The sequence below is a fragment of the Ambystoma mexicanum genome, chromosome 2q, assembly GCF_040938575.1.
Source record: "Ambystoma mexicanum isolate Mex_15411 chromosome 2q, UKY_AmexF1_1, whole genome shotgun sequence".
NCBI lineage: Eukaryota > Metazoa > Chordata > Amphibia > Caudata > Ambystomatidae > Ambystoma > Ambystoma mexicanum.
In genome coordinates this window covers 330,865,063-330,884,725 of record NC_090924.1, presented here as the reverse complement: position 1 = coordinate 330,884,725, position 19,663 = coordinate 330,865,063, and the positions used below count along the sequence as shown (strand labels likewise).

General features: G+C 49.3%; 1 protein-coding gene across 1 annotated transcript in view; it reads left to right on the top strand.

The window, feature by feature from the left end:
• The window catches only part of PKD1 (polycystin 1, transient receptor potential channel interacting), a 1,742,473-nt gene that overhangs the window by 1,402,927 nt on the left and 319,883 nt on the right, over positions 1-19,663 (top strand). The window contains exon 36 of the mRNA XM_069647332.1: positions 11,439-11,554. Coding sequence (XP_069503433.1) covers positions 11,439-11,554 — 116 coding nt within the window. The remainder of the gene's footprint in view (positions 1-11,438; positions 11,555-19,663) is intronic.

The window sequence follows — 19,663 nt, the reverse complement described above, 5'->3', positions numbered from 1 at the left end:
TAATGGTGTTTCGAGTTGACTTATGGCTGTCTGATGCAGGTCCCACAGAGGTACTCGCCATGCTTGACTGTGGAGCAGCAGGGAATTTTATCGACTCTAAGTGGGCAGCAGAACATTTTGTTCCAACAAGATCTAAAGCCGCTCCCATTCCGGTGGAAGAGGTGGACGGAAGACCCTTATCTTCGGGACCTATTACCAAGGAGACCACTCCGTTGAGAATGAGGTTAGGCCATCACGAGGAGTTCCTGGTATTCGATCAGATCAGGGCAGCTCATTTTCCATTGGTCATTGGCATTCCTTGGTTAAGGAGTCACAACCCTCTAATTAATTGGATGGCTAACAAGGTAGTCTTCAATTCTACATTTTGTAAATCACACTGCATGAGCTTGTCCTCAACGTCCAACACTTTAGCATATGACCGAAACAGTACTCCAGTTCCAATCACAGTGGCAGCAGTGCCCATCCATTATCAAGAATTCTCAGAGGTGTTCCTGGATGCATTTCCCCGTCAACTCCCGCCTCATGGAACAGAGGATTGTGGTATAGACTTAATACCTGAGGCGGTGGTGCCCTTTGGGAGGATGTACCCGTTGTCTCTACCAGAGAGGAAGGCTCTGAGAGAATACCTCGACGCAAATCTTCAAAACGGACTCATCCAAGAGTCCAGATCCTCCTGCGGGGCTTCCTTGTTCTTCATTCCTAAGAAGGACTCAGCAGAGCTACGCCCTTGTATAGACTACAGGGGGCTCAACAAGGTTACCATTCGAGATAGGTATCCTATGCCTTTGATCCGGGACATCTTGGAAGCCGTACATGGGGCAGTGTTCTTTACCAAGCTTGACTTAAGAAGGGCTTACCACCTTTTGAGGATCAAGAAAGGAGACGAGTGGAAGACAGCGTTCCGTACCCCTTTTGGACTCTTCGAATACCGAGTGATGCCATTTGGTCTTGTGAATGCACCGGCTATTTTCCAAAGGTATATGGACAAGATATTCACAGATATGCTGTTTGTATCGGTGGTAGTGTACCTGGACGACATCCTCATTTTTTCCAAGACTCTATCAGAGCACAGGTCACTGGTCAGACTAGTCTTACAGCGTCTGCAATTCCATCAACTACTGGTAAAGCCGGAGAAATGCTCATTTGAAACTACGTCCGTGTCCTATCTAGGATATATCTTATCCAAAGAAGGTATCGAGATGGACCCCAGTAAGATAAAAGCTATCAGAGAATGGAGAAATCCTGGCAATATCAAAGAACTCCAAAGCTTCCTAGGATTGGCCAATTTTTATCGAAGGTTCATTCCCAACTTTTCTAACAAGGTACTTCCACTGACCTCTCTATTGAAGAAAGGAGTCAAGTTTGTATTCAATGAAGGGCCCCAAAAAGCTTTCTGTTTTTTAAAAGAATGTTTTTCCACAGCCCCCATTCTGGTCCAACCAGATCAGAATCGACCTTACATTTTGGAAACAGACGCTTCTACAGGGGCGGTGGGAGCAGTTCTGCTTCAAAGGTCAGATGACGACTATGAACATCCGATAGCTTATTACTCCAGGACACTTACCTGTAGTGAACGCAACCACTCTGTGATTGAAAAGGAGCTATTGGCTATCAAACTGGCCTGTCAAGAGTGGAGACATCTTTTACAGGGAGCTACTCATCCGTTTACTATTAGAACTGACCATCGTAACCTTCGGGTTTTACAACAGTTGGAATGTTCCAACGCCAGGCATGCCAGATGGGCATATTTCTTTTTACAATATGATTTTGTAATTACATACTTACCTGGTAATGAGAACATGAAGGCTGATGCCTTGTCAAGAAGCCTTGGGGATACCTCTGGCTCCTACACGGGACACAAATTGGTTTTCCCTAATCTCAAGGTATTGGCTTCAACTGTTTCATTTCTTCAAGACCTCATTCCACAGTATCAGATGGATACCGAGCTTCCGTCAACTGTCATTCTAGATAAGGACGGATTGTATTATCATGAAGGAGCTCTCTATGTTCCTACTAAGAAGCTACAAGATCAGATTCTTTCCTGGTGTCATGACACTCCTTTATCTGGACATCCCGGAATCAGGAAGACGTTGGATCTGATACGGAGGGGTTTCTGGTGGCCGACCTTAAGAAGAGACGTAAGCCTGTACGTTTCCACTTGTTCGGTCTGTGCATCTAACAAACACCGAACGGGAAGACCTCTGGGGCTACTTCAGCAAGAACCCTTACCGGACAATCCTTGGGAACACATCTCTACTGATTTTATTGTAGACCTCCCTCCGTCATATGGCATGACTACGATTATGGTGACAGTTGACTCATTTAGCAAACTCGCCCATTTTTCGGCCTTTAAACAGGTTCCTTCAGCCTCCGAAATGGCCGCAACCTTCCTTCAGGATATAGTCCGTCTACATGGTTTGCCCAGGACCATAGTGTCGGACAGAGGACCCCAATTCACCTCCAAGTTCTGGGCTTCTCTCTGCCAAGTTCTAGGGATTCACAAGGCACTCTCTTCTGGATACCACCCACAGAGCAATGGCCAAACGGAAAGATTAAATGCCAGCCTAGAACAGTACCTCAGGTGTTTTTGCAGTCCGCAACAAGAAGAGTGGTATCGTTTCCTCCCACAGGCAGAATTCTCCTACAATAACTCTCTCCATACCTCGATTCAGATGAGTCCTTTCTATTGTACCTACGGATATCATCCTCAACATTTACCCTGGCTTAATCCTCCTTCTACCAAGATTCCGGCGTTGGATGGGGTGCTACAGGACCTACAGGAGGTACACAGACTCGCTAAGGAAGCACACCAAGCGAGTCAACTTACACACAAGAAATGGGCAGACAAGGGTCGTACTGCCAACCCGAGCTGGAAGATAGGGCAGCTTGTCTGGTTGTCCACCAGATTTCTACCCAGATGGGTTCATAAGGGGAAGGTCTCCTCTCGTTTCCTTGGGCCATTTCCCATTCTTCAACAGATCAACCCGGTTGCATATAAGATCAAGCTACCTGAATATCTCAGAAGGGTACATCCCATCTTCCATGTCTCCCTTCTCAAGGAACATAAGGATGACCCTTTTAAGAGACCTGTGTTCAAGATGCGTGCTCAGGTGAGTTCTACGCCAGAAGAATATGAGGTGTCTCGTCTTGTCGATTCCAGATACCACAAGGGACGGTTGCACTATTTGGTTCATTGGAAGGGTTATCCAGTGGAAGAGAGGACATGGGAACCTGTGAGCCATATACATGCCAAAAACCTTGTGCAGAGGTTCCATCGCCTTCATCTGGGCAAACCAGGGGGTCCCCCGAGAAGACGGGGGTATACTCTCAGGAACGGAGAATGGAAGGTTTGGAAGCGCTGGAAACATTGACTTGCGAGCGCTCTAGTCCTCATTCAAGATGGTGGCCGTACCTTTAAATTCTGACTCCTCCCCCAAACCGATGCGTTGTATCTGTACACATCGCTCCGGTTCGTGTGGAACTTCGTTGTTGGATATTTCCTCCTTGCGGACCATCCTTGCAGCTACCTTTTGCCTTCCTTGTGCCTACCTTTTGTGCTTTACATAATTTCTTCCCTTGTTACCTGTCGCTTGGTTCTTGCTACTTCTGCGAGCAATTCTCTCCTCATCTGTTCTATAGCTCTGCCTCGCTTGTGCTTCTGTACTACATCTCCGCCGAATCATTTCAGTTTATTTGATTCGGCGTTTTCTGCCTTTCGTCTTCTCTACACTCTAATTTTTCATTTGCAGACTTACTGCACTCTGTAGGCATATTTCTACTTTCTGCTTATGGTTACCTACACACATTTCCTTATTTAGCACTGTTATTTACGGGCATTTCTCTCTGTTCTGTCTTCCTTTAAGATTTATTTATTGGTTTATTTGAGTTCCTGTATCTTTCCTCTGTGTGCTTCGCCCTACTGTCACTGCAGGGCTTAACTGGCTCTCTCCACCGGAGTTGGAGGTTAACTACTTCAGCTATCAGCAGCAGCCAGACTTCAATTACTTGTGAACGGAATTCTCCACTCCTTATTAGAACCCATCTGGAAACAAGGTTTTTTCTGCCTTTGTGCTTTTTCCCTGATTTAGGTCTGGCCCCCTGGGGTTCCCTGCGGACAGGGTTCTATCTCTGCCGCGGTGGCCTCCGGAGGGGCTAGACCCTATTTGCACGAAAAGAAAGCCAAGACATCAAAGAACAAGACTCCTGTAAGGAGGAAGGACCGTAAGAAGACGGAGTTGAATCCGAAGGAATCCGCCACAGAAGATTCAGGTGAGGAGGGACGGGATAAGGCCTCCAATCTTGACATAGGTTCTGAGGATTGGAGTAGAGAGTGATTGGATGTTTAGCCCCCAGGAGATGATGGCGCCAGACACGAAAGGCGTCCATGACAGCGAGAAGTTCCTTCTCCGTTACAGTATAATGGGTCTCAGTACTGGAAAACTTGCGAGAGCGGTATGCCACCTGGTGCAACTTGCCCGTCGTAGGACATGTCTGAGACAACACCGCACCGAGAGCAAAAGAAGAGGCGTCCACTTCGACTATGAATGGAAGTTTGGGATTGGGGTGCTGAAGAATCGGTGCGGTGGTGAAAGCGGTCTTCAGAGCCTCAAAGGATTCCTGATGTTCCTTTCGCCACTGATAAGGTACTTGAGGGCTAGTCAGAGCCGTAAGTGGGGCCACAATTGTGGAAAAGGACGAAATAAAGCGCCTGTAAAAGTTGGCGAAGCCCAAAAAGGCCTGCAAGGCCTTGAGTGTCTGAGGAACTGGCCAATCTAAGACCGCCTTAACCTTGGATTCGTTCATGGATAGTGCCCCAGGGGTAATGTGGAAGCCCAGAAACTCAACAGACGTTTTATGGAACTGACATTTCTCGGGTTTGGCAAACAGCGAATGTTCCCTCAGACGGGATAAGACCTCCCGAACATGCTGTACGTGGTCGTCAAGATTCCGTGAAAAGATCAAGATGTCGTCCAGATAAACAACCATGTATACGTCCAGAATATGTCATTCATAAAACGCTGGAAAGTTGCCGGGGCGTTGCATAGGCCGAAGGGCATGACTAGATATTCATACAACCCGTAACGGGTGCAAAAGGCAGTTTTCCACTCATTGCCCTCGCAGACGCGCACTAAATTGTATGCGCCGCGAAGGTCCAGCTTGGTAAAAACGGAGGCATGGGATAAGCGGTCCAGGAGGGGGGTGATCAAAGGGATTGGATACCTGTCCTTTTTCGTGATGGCGTTAAGGCGTCGGTAATCCACACAAGGACGTAAGTCCCCCTCTTTCTTGGGTACAAAACAAATAGGGCTTGCAGCTGGAGAAGTAGAGGGGCGGATGTGTCCTAGTCGTAGGGCATTCTGGACATACTGTTTCAGAGCTTGTTCTTCCGAGGGGGACAGAGAATAGATCCTGCCCAAAGGAACGGTAGAATCCGGGATTAGGTCAATCGGGCAGTCATATGATCTGTGTGGAGGAAGCACCTCGGAAGAACCGCAATCGAAAACTGACTCGAATGCTTTGTACTCAGAGGGAATCCCGTAAACTACCCCTCCGACGGTATGGGAACTCACAACCGCTGATCCGCCATCATTCAATGTGAGCTGGGCGAGAGCTCCCAAAGCCCGTGACGGAGTATCTGTTTCTTGATGGGTTGGGAGACAAAAGTTCTGGCAGATATCCGACTCAAAGAGAACCGTGCCTGTTTGCCAATTAATCAGAGGATTGTGTTCACGCAACCATGGTATTCCCAATATGATACCGAACTGGGGTGTGGTGATCAAGTCAAAACTTAGCGTCTCTGTGTGAATGTCTTGTATAGTCAATAATAGAGGAGCAGTTTGGTGCCTAACGGGACCAGAGACTAGGGCAGTGCCATCTACGGCCTGAACCGGTTCAGGTCGGGTTTTCACCACTAAAGGTAAATTGAGAGAATGGGCTAAAGCAATGTCTATGTAGTTCCCCGTGGCACCAGAGTCAATGATGATCGTGACTGCGTGAGAGATACCCGCAGAAGGACAAAGTGTGGCCTGTACAAAGATGGGCTGGACACGAGCGAAAGCAGGAGTGGCACCCGGAGATGAGGACTGGAAGCTCGACCTGGTCTCCGGATCTAAGGTCGAGCTGTCTGGAAAACCTGGGACTTCTTGGGACGTCGAGGGCATTCCTTAACATAATGTCCCGTGGTGCCACAATAAAAGCATGCATTATCCACCCTCCTACGTTCTCTCTCGGATAACGTGATAGGACTACGTAAACCTCCCACTTGCATAGGTTCCTCAGTGCTGGAGGCGGGAATACTGACAGATGTAGGATGGGAAAAACCCAACTCAGCCCAGCGCTCTGAGCGACGTGCATCTACCTGCAGGGCAAGATCCACTAGTTCTTGATACTGAGTGGGCAGGGAAGGGATCACGGCTAAGGCATATTTCATTGGATTATTCAACCCTCTATAGAATATGACCGCCCGCTTGCTTTCAGGCCATGATGTCTCGGCGACCAATTGGTAAAAGCGGGTGATGTAGTCTATCAAGGTCCCTCTACCCTGGGTTAGTTCTAACAACTCCAGATCCCTAGATTGTGCCTTGTGTCGGGTGTCAAAGACTCGGGACATCTCGGTAACTAACAAATCAAAATCATAGAGAACCGGGCTATTGTTCTCCAGTAAAGGATTAGCCCAAGCGGCAGCCGTTCCGGCCAGGTGGGAAAGGGTAAAGACCGCTTTAGCAGTGGAATTAGGAAAGGCCAGAGGTCTACACAGGAAGTGTAACTTACACTGATTGATGAAGGTCCTGAACTTCTTGGGGTCACCTTGGTAACGTTCAGGAGCGGCCAAGGGAGAAGCGGCTGGAAGGACCACCGGGGTTGGAGCTGGGGTACTTGCCAATGGAGGAGGTGTGGCTGGAGTGGCAGCATCCCCGAATTCAGAGTCTGCAGGGAGGGAATGCTGGACACTCTGTATGAAATCTAACCTTTGGTGAATCACCGTGTTTGCGGCGGCCATATCTGCCCTTAATACTGTAATTGCCTGAACTAAAGCAGCTATGGGTTCTTCCGTGGACCCCTGCATAATCCAACACGACTATACGGCTTCTCAGTCTGTTCTGACTTTAGTGTCGTGTAGACCGTTGAGACCTCCGTCCCCAAGTGACGCACAGGGGAACCAAAAGAACCCAGCTGTGCGACCTTTGGAGCCACAGGTGGGAGATGTTACTTCCCGGATCCACGGAACCTCTGGAACACCGATGCTGCTGCAGAAAGAACGAGGTTAAGTACCAGGCAAATACAATATAACACAAGAATCAGAGGATCTGAATAATCTTACCTATCCGGTGGTTGGAAAACCCGGGAAACCTAGTGAAGGAGGTTCGAGACTCAGATGAGAGGCGGTCCCCAGAACAACAGGGAACGGAGTCAAGCGTGGACACAGGATAGCCCACCTGTAGAGCTGAAGACGTAGCTTGAGTTCCCAAAGGGCAATGGCGTAGAAGTCCAACAAAGTACCAAGGAATGATCCGAAGACAGGTGAGGGACGGGTCGAAGTTCAGCAATGGGTGAACAGTTCCAAGCTTCCCGGGGGGAGCACGCACGTCATCACAAAGAGCAGCGTGCCAATGTGGCCCAGTTAGGAGTGTCCATGGTCGGGGGTTTTGTACATGTGTCGGCCACTCTGGCGACCCTCTCCTCATCTGTGGAGACTATGCGCCAGTCGTTCTCCATGCCGTCTTCCAGCCCAGATGCCACCAGGGCCCCCTGTGGACCTGCCCTGACCAACGCAGCCAGCTCGGTGGGGATCCCATCCCTGCCACTGTCGGGAGTCGGTGGTCCAGCAGGGGTGGACACCACAGCAATTGGACCCCAGCAGATGGAGGATGTGCCTGCATCATCGGGCAGGGCACGTGCACGACGGCGTCAGTGGATTCCATCAACCTGGATGTCGTCGTGCTGGCAGAGGAAGTTGCGTCGGAGGCAGCAGCAGGCTCAACGTGGGAGGCATCATGGCTCGGGGCCATCTACATCAGAGGGGCAGGCATCGGCCGGAGGGCAGGAGGACCCTGGAATGGGAGTGTCTTCCATGTGGCAGCGGTTGGGCCAGCAGATCGGAGCGGCGGCGGGCGGAGGAGGCACGGCTCACAATGGTCAGGGCGGAGAACTCCATGCGCATGGCGCTGAGGCGGGCTGAGTGCCTCGAGGGAATTCGCAGGGAGTTGGAGGTGGACATGGCGTTATCCCTGCGAGACCTCGGGGCCAGAGAACAGGCCCACCTCCAAGAAATTGAGCAGGAGTTCGAGCCGTTGGACTTGCCCGCCGCGATTGTATATAGTTCATTAGTGTTAAGTTTAATTTCTTTTTTCTTTCATTTGGGCGCATGGACTATGCCCCACATTTTTGTACATAGTTAGTAATTAGGTAGGTTTCATTGTAGGTTTCATTTATGTCGTTGGGCTCATGGACCCTGGATTTGCTATTTGTACATAGTTTTACAGTGGATTTTTCTCCTTCATCTTTTTTTTTTCTTCACTATGGAGCAATGGATATTACGCTTTTCTTTCCCTTTGGATTTGCTTTGTTGGACGGTGACTTTGGACACATTTTCATTTGGATTAATTTGGATTCTCATTTTATTTATTTATCATTTTTTGGGACATGCTGCATTTTGATTATTATTGGCATTATTGTGTGTTTTGATTTCATTCTCTTCATTTTGGCTTGAATACATTTTTGTTTCTTACTTCAATGTGTGGTCTTCTCTCATTGGTTTCATGCATGTCACAATGTGTGTTTTCTCAGTCATGTGTTGCCATTGTGTGGGTCTGACAGACTTGTACTCAGGCGCATACTGCATATTTATGATCTATCATGTAATGGGGATTTCAATTTGGAGTGGATGTAAAGCTTGGTTGGGTGTTTGGACTGGGGTGGCGTGGGGTGGGATTTGGGTGGCCATAAGAGCCAGGGATCTAGATTGTGATGACGTGTTGGCTGGGGGACATGTGTCGGGGCCTGCTGGCAGGTGCCTGTCAATGATGGGGGGGTGGGGGGCTGGGGGACATGTGTCGGGTCCTGCTGGCAGGTGCCTGTCAATGGTGGGGGGATGGGGGTGCTGGGGGACATGACCAGGGGTGCAGGGTAGTCCCCTGTGGTGTGGCATGCCTGCAGGGGCCGTGGAGGGGGTAGAGGGGCCACCTGGGAGGACCCACACTGCCAATTCACGTGTAGGACTCCCTGCGCACCCCCGAAATCGTGTGTAAAACTTCCCACGCACCCCTGAAATACACGTACCCTGCTGAAATCGCGTGTGAAACTTCCCGCGCACCCCTGAAAAACACGTACCCTGCTGAAATCGAGTGTGAAACTTCCCGCGCCTCCCTGAAATACACGTACACAGGCCAATCACGTGTAAAACTTCCCGTGCACCCCTGAAATACACGGACCCTGCTGAAATCGCGTGCGAAACTTCCCGCGCACCCCTGAAATACACGTACCCTGCTGAAATCGCGTGTGAAACTTCCTGCGCACCCCTGAAATACACGTACCCAGGCCAATCGCGTGTAAAACTTCCCACGCACCCCTGAAATACACATACCCAGCTGAAATCGCATGTAAAATTTCCCGCGCACCCCTGAAATACACGTACCCTGCTGAAATCGCGTGTGAAACTTCCGCGCACCCCTGAAATACACGTACCCAGGCCAATCGCGTGTAAAACTTCCTGTGCACCCCTGAAATACACGTACCCTGCTGAAATCGCGTGTAAAACTTCCAGCGCACCCCTGAAATACACGTACCCTGCTGAAATCACATGTGAAACTTCCCGCGCACCCCTGAAATATAGGTACCCTGCTGAAATCGCGTGTGAAACTTCCCGCGCACCCCCAAAATACACGTACCCTGCTGAAATCGCGTGTGAAACTTCCCGCGAACCCCAGTAATACACGTACCCCGCTTGCTGTGCTGGTACAGGGTTAGCGCAGCCCTTTGCGCTGGATTGGGGATTTTGATGGCTTTTCCCTGCGCGAGGGGCGTTCTTGGGGGCGTAACTGGCGCTACTGCAGGGTCGCTGTGCCACTGTGCTTCACGGCTGGTTTTGGTAGCTAAAATCCATGAATACGCTGTGCGCGGAAATGGATTTTAGCGCACGCGGCTGGTGCAGATATTCGCACGAGCACACTGTGCAGCAGCCGCGTGCGCCACTTGTGCGCTAAATTCTATGAATTACCCCCTAAGTCTCTCTATAGATCTTTATTCACATAATACTACCAATGAACAGATTTGTGTCTTTACAGTATATCCACGTGCAGCGGTCACCGGGAGCTCTCAGAGATTTCTTAAAGTACTCTGCTACTTTAAGTGGTTAGGATCAAGGTCCTATCTTGGATCGGACATGCTTCCACGTTTACTCTTATTATGGTGTATCATTGCCTTAATCAACCACGCTTTGTAATCTAAAGGCTTGATACATATTTGGCTACGAAGTCTTGCCATAAGGTTTCACATTGTGTGGACTTCCCATGTAGTCCTGGCTAGTTCTATTTTAATATGCAGATAAGCTTCAGTGTTCCTATTCCCATGGAGTCCTATTGGACTCCATGGGAATGGGAACTTACTGTACCACGGCTGCCTGTGATATCCCAGTAACACCGAGATGACAGGCGGCAGAAATGGTAATGCAAGATTGCCAGTAGCCCACCGGCAACCTCATAATGAGACACAATGGGGCCTCATTACACGGATGGTGTTAAGGATTTACCGGTACCGGTAAAATACCGGTACCGGTAAATCCTTACCGCCTTACTACGAGGTCCCTTTGCGGGTTGGGGGATTTAACGCCTGCTTTTTGCAGGCGTTAAAAACCAACCCGCAAAGGGACCCAGGGAGCTAATTACAGTACCGCAATTTGCGGTACCTTAATTAGCGCCTTCCCCATTCCCATTGAGCCCTATGGGGCAAAAATGGGAATGGGGAAGGGCAATGGTGGAAGGGGGAATTACCGCCCCGCCAACCTTGGAATGGGGCGGTAATTCCCCTTTCCGCCAAGGCGATGCCGGTATTTTACCGGCATGAACCATGGCGCTAATAGCGCCATGGTTCTCCGCCATCCGTGTAATGAGGCCCAATGTGTTAAAGAGAGGAGGACAAAGGGACAAAGAAACAAAGAGCGGGTAAGGATTCAAGGTAGGACTTGGGAAGTTTGTAAAGGAGCATGAAGGAGGGGTAAAGAGAGGAAGAAAAAATAAAAGTGACAAAGAGAGGGAGAGCAAGTAGAGGGTCCAAATTAAGTAAAAATAAGAAAGGGAACCTGTCTGTATTTGCTTTCTCATTCTATAAGCGTGCTAGTTCTATTTTAATAAGTAGATATGCGCCTTACATTAGAGTTGAATGTTTGTAGAAAATTGAAAGACAAGGTTGAAGAGAACTAATGGCTGACTTTTTCATTTTAGGGCCGGAGTCTTTACGGACAAGGCAGAAAACATCCAAATGCAGAAATTAAATGAAAAGGGGCTGAATATCAAACCGGTTCGGGGGGTGTCATGCTCAGCCAAGTCGACAAGAACAGGTTAGTCGTTAATTAAAAAAGAAAAAAAGGTTTTAATCAATGTTTTGCATGTAGCATACAATTATTAACATGCTTACTTTCAAAAGGACAACACAAGTATTAATTGGATCAAACGTTGTGCTACGCAAGTATATAGTGCTTTAATCCTCAGTGGCATCAGTAAGAAGAAATTATTGCATATAGTTGAATTAAAGGGAACCAAAAGTCTTTTCAAGATTTCAATAAGTCTTTTGAAATGACACCTCTTTATCGCCGAGACTTTCGCCATATATCGGATCTAAATATCTGCTGAAGGTTTCGCATTTTATTCCAGTTTTTTAAAGTGTGTTTTACAGCAACAGTGAAGGATCTGTAGAGCAAATTATTTTCAATTAATCAATCAGTGAGTGCAACTGATTGAATCGTAAACAGAGGAAATCTGGGGTGGGTGAAGAGAGATACTATCATACAAATTCTTTCCAACACTACTGTTCGATAAAAGGGAAAGCTTTGTCGCAGCATCTCAGCACGTGAATCATCTATCCCTCATCTTTTTCATATGACCTGCACATGTCAGAAACCAGTAATCCAGCATTATTCATTCTTGTAGGGTCCTGGCATTGATAAACGATAATATGATTTGTTTGGATCTAAGTACAAGTCTTCACACAGAAGTAAGAACAGATTTTGTACAAGGTTGTATCATTTATCATTCTCCACCAATAGTCAATTTTTCCTTATGGTGTAAAAATCAATCAAATCAGAAAGCGGACTCATATTTATTTATTACATTTGTTATACGCCCAGACCCTGAGGTATCACGGCGTAGTTACAGACATGGGCAAAATACAATCTTAGTAATGTACACAACATTTGGACAGGGGATACAAGTTACATTTTTACATTATATACATTGGAGATAAACATCAATATACAGTGGATGTGCGGAGTTGGCCTGGGATGTAATGTACTAGGGAGTAGCTAAAACTGGTTGAATAACCATGTTTTAGGTTGTTTTTTAAAGAGTGGGAAGGACGTTTCATTCTTGATATTTATAGGTAGGGCATTCCAGTGCCTGGGAGCGAGTACTTTGAAGCTGCTGCCTCCTGCTTTTTCTCTTTTATAATGTGGGATTTCAAGGTTTTCCCTGTTATTAGATCTGAGGAGTCTAGTATGGGTTTTCTTGGTGACTATGTTAAGGAGGTATTTAGGGGCTTTATTGGTAATGCATTTATGGGAAATGCTGAGGGTTTTGAAGAGTATTCTGGCTTTGATGGGGAGCCAATGATTTTGTCCCCTAATATTGGATTTCGGAAAGGTTGGTGTTGGAGGTGCCTAGGAAGAGGACGTTACAATAGTCAAGTTTAGATAGTATGAGCCCTCTTGCTAGTGTAATGCAGTTTTCCGATGTCAGGAATTTACGTCTGAGAGAAATAGGTTTGGCTGTGTATGCGGTAAAGGATGCTAGTGTGTTTACTTGCTTGGACATGGTAAGTGTCACGTCAAGGTAAACCCCTAGTGTTTTCAGTTGTTTTAGAACTGGGATAGTGGTGCCGTCGATGCAGAATGCTGAGTAAACAGGCTGTAAGGAGGCTATCTTGGAAGGGCCTCATTATGACCCAGGCGCTAAGTGTTTAACGGCGCTGTAAAAGGCTGCGGCGCCGTTAAACACCTAGCGCCTAATTACGAGGTCCCTTTGCGGGACCCGACCTTTACCAGCCGTTAAAGTAGGGACCCGCAAAGGGACCTTGGTGCTAATTACGGTACCGCAATTTGCGGTACCGTAATTAGCGCCTTCCCCATTCCCATTTAGCCCTATGGGGCAAAAATGGGAATGGGGAAGGGCCATGGTGGCATGGGGAATTACCGCCCCACCAACCTCGGAATGGGGTGGTAAATCCCCATTCCGCCATGGCGGACTCCGGCATGGACCATGGTGCTAATAGCACCATGGTTTAGCGCCGGAATCCTAATGAGGCCCATAGACTGTTATTGGCCATCCACTTTTGGATTATTGAATAAATCTTATTGATAGTTATGGAATCTTGCTCATGGTTTCCTGTTAGAGGGATAAGGATTTGAGTGTCATCTGCAAAGTTGGTGTAGATGACACCCATGGCATCCAGTGCTGCGAAGAGCAGCTTAGTGTACACATTATACAGGGTGGGAGAGAGGCAGGAGCCTTGAGGGACGCCTAATGGGACTGGTATGGGATCTGCTGCTACTTTACCATTGGCGACTCTTGAGGTCCTGTCTGCAAGGAAGGATTTAATCCAATCTGTGGCCTGGTTGGATAGGTTAAAATTATTGTTTAGGGTGGCACAGAGTTTGTCGTGGTCAACCAAGTCGAAGGCCGTGGAAAGGTCGAGGAGCATTAGTAGGCAGAGTTTGCCTGATTCTCTGTTGGCATCCATTTGGATCTTCAGATCTAGCAGGGCTGTTTCCGTGCTGTGGTTGGGGCGGAACCCTGATTGTCGGTCTCCTAGTAGTTGATGGTGTTCTAGGTTCATAGGATTGTAAAGTGTGAAAGTAGAGATACCCTTAAATCTAACAGATTCACTCTGATTCCTAAGATTCTGGAAAGATGTGCTCCTGTACCAGTGTAGGCCTTAACCCTTCAAGGGTTAACGCCTGGCAGTTAAAGCTGCTCTGCAAAATGCTGCATATAGCAGTTATAAAATGTAAAATTAAGACCCGAGTAGACAAATCCTGCATTACACACGGATACCTATAAAACTTGGACCCTGCACCACAAAGCTGGTTCTTGTTATTTTGCCAAGCAATTGGGTCGGGAAACTGCTATCACCCCCATCCTTTTAGGTACATTTTCCATTTCTTTTGGGGATTTTTCTTCCAATATTTTATTTATTATTTCCTTGAAGCAGGGTTATACACAACATAACAAGTGCCACTAAGCCTTTGATGGGTAAATCCCAACTTACAAGCCATCACCACAATACCAAAATGAAGCCTCAAATCAAGGAGTCATAAAAAAAGCGTAAAAAGAAGAAGAAATGTGACCCAACACATGGGGATATGATATAGGCCCACCATTCCTAGATGAAAAAAGAAACTTCAGCATGGACCAGGTACATTCATTTTACCATCAAGACAACATTCCATACCTTCCAGTGCCAACACTTTAGGTCCTGTGGCGAGTGAGACGGAACTTCCACTTCTGTGGTACTGCAAAAGTTCCTGCCCAATCAGCAACTCCTCCATTTTTGGCAGCTTTTAATGCCCATAATGTTTTAGTGAGTCCAAATAATATGGTTAAGGGAGCCAGCATTAGAGCAGCAGCCACAATATCTGGAATCCAAATGTGTTGTTCTGTACAATATAATCTACTTGGGTGAAAACCTTAGAAACATCCTGGAAAGTCTGAGGCCACCTATGAAGGATCTAAAACCATTCTCTTTTTGTCAAATCCTTCCGCACCGAATACATCTTGTACTTCTTCATATGGTTTAATTCTCTCCCTTGAAATAGCTGTCTCAGGTCTGTTTAAGACCAACTCTGAGTCATTGAAGCACTCGTTTCCCCTCAAATCTATAGGCTGACCCCATACTAAACTCAGAGGAAAGCCCACATGAAAAGGTATTTATTAGAATATTTATTAGAATTACTGGCAGTCATTCCAAGTTTGGCTGTATCCCGCCGGTAATTCCGGCGAGATACCACCAAACGGTATTACCATTTCTGACACCTGATATCCTGGTTTTAGCGGGATATTACAAGCAGCGGAAATGCCAGTAAATCCCCATCCATGGATTCCCATAGGCTCCATGGGGGGAATTGTCAGTAGTTCCGGCACCTGTAATTCTGGTGCCGGAAATACTGTCTGTTTAATGCCAGTGGTGGCCTGAGTTACCTTCAGCTCTTGGCTGGAGGTAAGTCATGTAACCCTCACCGGCAAACTTAGAATAAGACCCATTGTCTTTCCATGTCTCCAATATGACACTCAAGACCAGATGTAAATGGATTCTCTGGAATACATACTTCCTGTGTGACCAGAGGAGATCCCTTACCTTTCTCCGATGCATCACACAATCTTTCAGGTATGTCCTAAAGTCATCCCTCAGATGTTCTAATAAAAACAAAGCAACATAAGTTTAGCAGCTTTGTAATGCTTAAAAAGATCATGGAATCCAAAACCTCCCTCATCGCTTGAGAAAGAAAGCATATTCATCCCATACTCTTACGTCCCGTCCCCTTTCCTCCATACTGTACGGGTGTCCCTCGCAAGGGACGGGAGACGGAATCTTTTTCACCAGAAAAAATCTTCTTCCACTTTAAATTTAGAGGCGCGCTGGGGCACGGCCCTGGGAGCAGCGCTCGCCTGACTTCGTCCCCTGGCACCACTCCTCAGTCCCTTTTTCCACATCGACGGGAATGGATCGAATTCACCAGCGCTGGGTTTGGCTTCGGCCATGTAATTCCTTGCATGGATACTTCTTCTCTTCTGTCTTTGTCTTTTAAACATTCGGGTACTTGGCCCTCAGGCGTCACGCTCCTCTCCAGCGCATGTCGACTTCTACAGAGTTCAGCAGGTGTCCATCCTGAGACGGGCTCTTTCCAACTTCAGACCCCCACACCCTCTGCCTACATTGCCTTGGCCCTGACCACGGCTGGCACGCTTGTACCGCGTGCAACAGGCTTTCCTCAAGGTTTCTGAAGACAGACTAGCCAGGTGGAGGGAGCTCTTCCAGAGATCGCCTCCAGAGTACCGGAAGGACTTCGTCGATCATCGATCCAGGACCAAGGTTGGCCCACTCTTTTCCAGGGCACTCCGCAAGGGAGACTCCTTCCAAGGACTCGTCCGCGCGGGAGGAACCGCTCAGGTTCTCATACCAGCACAAGTACTGAGGCTAAGTCGGCTACCGGCTGGTAGGCCCAGGGGTCAGTGGATCCTCCCGGTGACAGTGCTGAGGGACCGGAAGGTTCTTTTACCGGGTCTTCACCCGAGGGGCCACGCCCTAGTACCGGCAACATGTCTGAGGGGGCGCCTATATGCAGTACTACCGGCAGAACTGCCGAGGGCGAAACGCCTACCAGGTCTCGGCCTGAAATACCGGGATCATTCCCGAGGGGCAACGCACTAGTACCGGCATCATGTCCGAGGGGGCGCCTTCACGCAGCACTACCGGCAGCTCTGCCAAGGGCAAAACGCCTTCCAGGTCACGGCCCGGGGTGCGGGATAGGCCTGTTGTTCCAACACCAAGCGTTTTGGACAGGGCTGGTTCCAGCAAGCCAGGCACCACGACTTCAGCACGTGGCACACAGCATGTCAAAATAGCCACTGCGCCAGACAAAATGGCCACTCATCCAATACCCCCTCTTGCGGAGTGGGTGGAGTTAAGAGTCACAAGGCAGGACTGGTGTCAGCCAGGTGCGTGGCCTACAGTTTATCCATCAGCAGCGCAGGGCAGGTTTCCCCTGCAACCCAGGCCCCAGGCAGAGTGTGCCCCGGTCCCAGCTGCCCTCGGCCACTCCGTCAATATCACCTGCCACCTCTTCAGCCTCTGAAGTCAGGTTCTTCGAAAGGTTCCTAGGGCTGATGCAAACTCCCCATAGGGGGCCATCCTTCGGGATGCCATCCTGCACATGCTCCCTCAGGTCACCCCACCGGCACCCATAGTCTTTCCTCCAATTGCTCTGGTGCCACAGACCCCAGCGCAGACGCCGCTGCCCCAACCGGCTCCTCTGATTCCAGCTTTCCTGCCTCCCACAGTACAGGCGCCTACACACCAGCCTCCGCAGCAGCCACCAGTTCCGGTCTCCATTCCGCAGCCCACAGCGCCCAGCACTCCTCCACCAGCTCCGGACACCCCGACCCTGGTGGACACGGATGAGGAGGACCCCGACACACCATCTTCAGCCAGGGCCTTCCAGGAACGCCTTGCAGGTTTGGCAGAGTATTTGGGCCTTCCTCAGCCTGAGGTAGAGCAGCCCGAGAAGGGGGTTTTAGCAGAAGTCCTCACCCTATGACCCCCTACCAAAACGGGGATCGCAATGCAGAAAAACATAGGGGGTCATTACGAGTCGGGCAGTAAGGGATACCGGGCACCCGTAAGGAGACCGATGCCAGTAATCCCTTACCGCCCGATTTCGAGGTCCCTTGGAGGGAACCGTAACCAACGTGTGGTCTCACCACACGTCCCTTACGGGTCCCGCTAAGGGACCAGGGCGCTAATAACGGGCTTGCCATTTGTGAGCCCATTATTAGCGCCCTCCCCATTCCCATTGAGCCCTATCGGGGCTCAAATGGGAATGGGGAATGGTTTGTTCAATGGGGACTTACCGGTCCCGCCAGGGTCAGACTGCACCGGTAAATCCCCATTGAACAAGACCAGACTCAGACACGGTATGGGAGGCAGCCATGGTGCTAATAACACCATGGCTACCGCCCATCTCGTAATGAGGCCCATAGTTGCCGTGGCCAAGAAGGGGTGGCTCACGCCACACTCAGCCCAGCCTGTCACTCGGCGCCTCGACGTCAAGTACAGGCAGATGGTGGGGGACACACTCTTGCTTTTAGCTCATCCTCAACCGCATTCTTCTGTGATAGCGGCGGCGTCACTCTATTCCAAGCCGCAGTCATCCTCGGCCATCTCGTCCTCAACACTGCTAGGCAAGGAGGAGAAGATTTTGGAGCTGTACGGGAAGGAGCTGTACTCCAACGCCTCCTTACACCTGCGGCAGACAACTGCAAAGTCTTTATCTATTCTTAGAAAGGCCGCGCCCTAGGCCTACACCCAGTCGCAGCAACGCTCCGACAAGGGGCAGCCGTTTGGGGGGGTTCCGAGACCTCCAAGAACAGAGGTCCAGACAACTGGACCGTTCTCCGAGTCAGCATCGGAGGAAACAACAAAAAGGGAGGGGGGGGGAGCAAGGGTTTTTTCCAATCAGCCTCGGAGGGAAAAAAGGCATGACACGTCCGGCCAGGTCCACGTGTCTCCGGTGGTAGGGGGCAGGCTTGGCTGTCACATGCAATTTTGGCACCAGAATTTTTCAGACCCCTGGATCCTCTCTGTAGTCTGCACAGGGTACCGCCTACAAGTACCTTCCTCTTCTCCTTCCTCCCCTCCTCTCCCACAGATTGGGACAGCAACTCTGCTGGCTGAGATCCGGTTGCTCGGCGAGAGTCAGGCTGTGGAAGAAGTCCCAACCTCCCAGCGAGGCTTGGGCTTTTATTCCGGGATTTTCAACATACAGAAGAGGAAAGCTCTTATTTGCGGAAACACTGGCAAGGCAAGACTGGATGTGCTCCCTGGATCTGAAGGACGCTTTCTTACACGTCCTGATTTGGCAGCTGCATTGTTCCTTACTGCGCTTTAGGATCAGGGGCTTTCATTTCCAATACAAGGTGCTACCCTTCGGTCTCAACTCGCCTCCCATGGTATTTACCAGGTTGATGATTGCCGTGGCAGCCCTCCTCCGGGACCAGGGCCACCACGTCTACCCATACCTGTACGACTGGCTTGTCTGGGCCACCTCTCCGGAAGCGGTTCAGCATACTGCCTCCGCACTGAGGAACACACTCCACTACATGGGGTTCACTATCATTCTCAAAGAAGTCTCAGCTGCAGCCCACACAGATTCTTACCTTCTTGGGCCTCATCGGGGACACAAGCTCTGTGAGAGTCTTTCCCTCGGAGGACAAGATTGCGGTCATCAAGAGAGCTACAGCTCACTTCCTCTCCAGGCCTGTGACCTTGGCCTGGTGGTACCAACACCTACTAGAGCTTAGGGCAGCAGTCCTTTTGGCCGTGCCCCACACAAGACTCAGGTGGCGGAAATTACAGTTGCACTTCGCAGCCTCAGGGAATCAGGAGAAGGGCTCCCTGAGGAGCCAGTCAACATTCCGTCCTTTCCCCTCTCGGACCTCCACGGGGGGTCAGCGGACTACAACCTGAGGCAGGGCAAGCCCTTCCAGCAACCGGCTCCTTAGGTCACAGTATTTGTGCAGGCAGTTCTAAGAAACCTGTGTTCTTAAGGAGGGGCTCCTCTCTACCCTGCGGCTACATTCAGTTGTAATCGCCCATACAGTATGGAGGAAAGGGGACAAGACGTAAGAGACGTAAGAGTAATCAACAGTTACTCACCGTAGTGACTAACCTACTCTTAGTC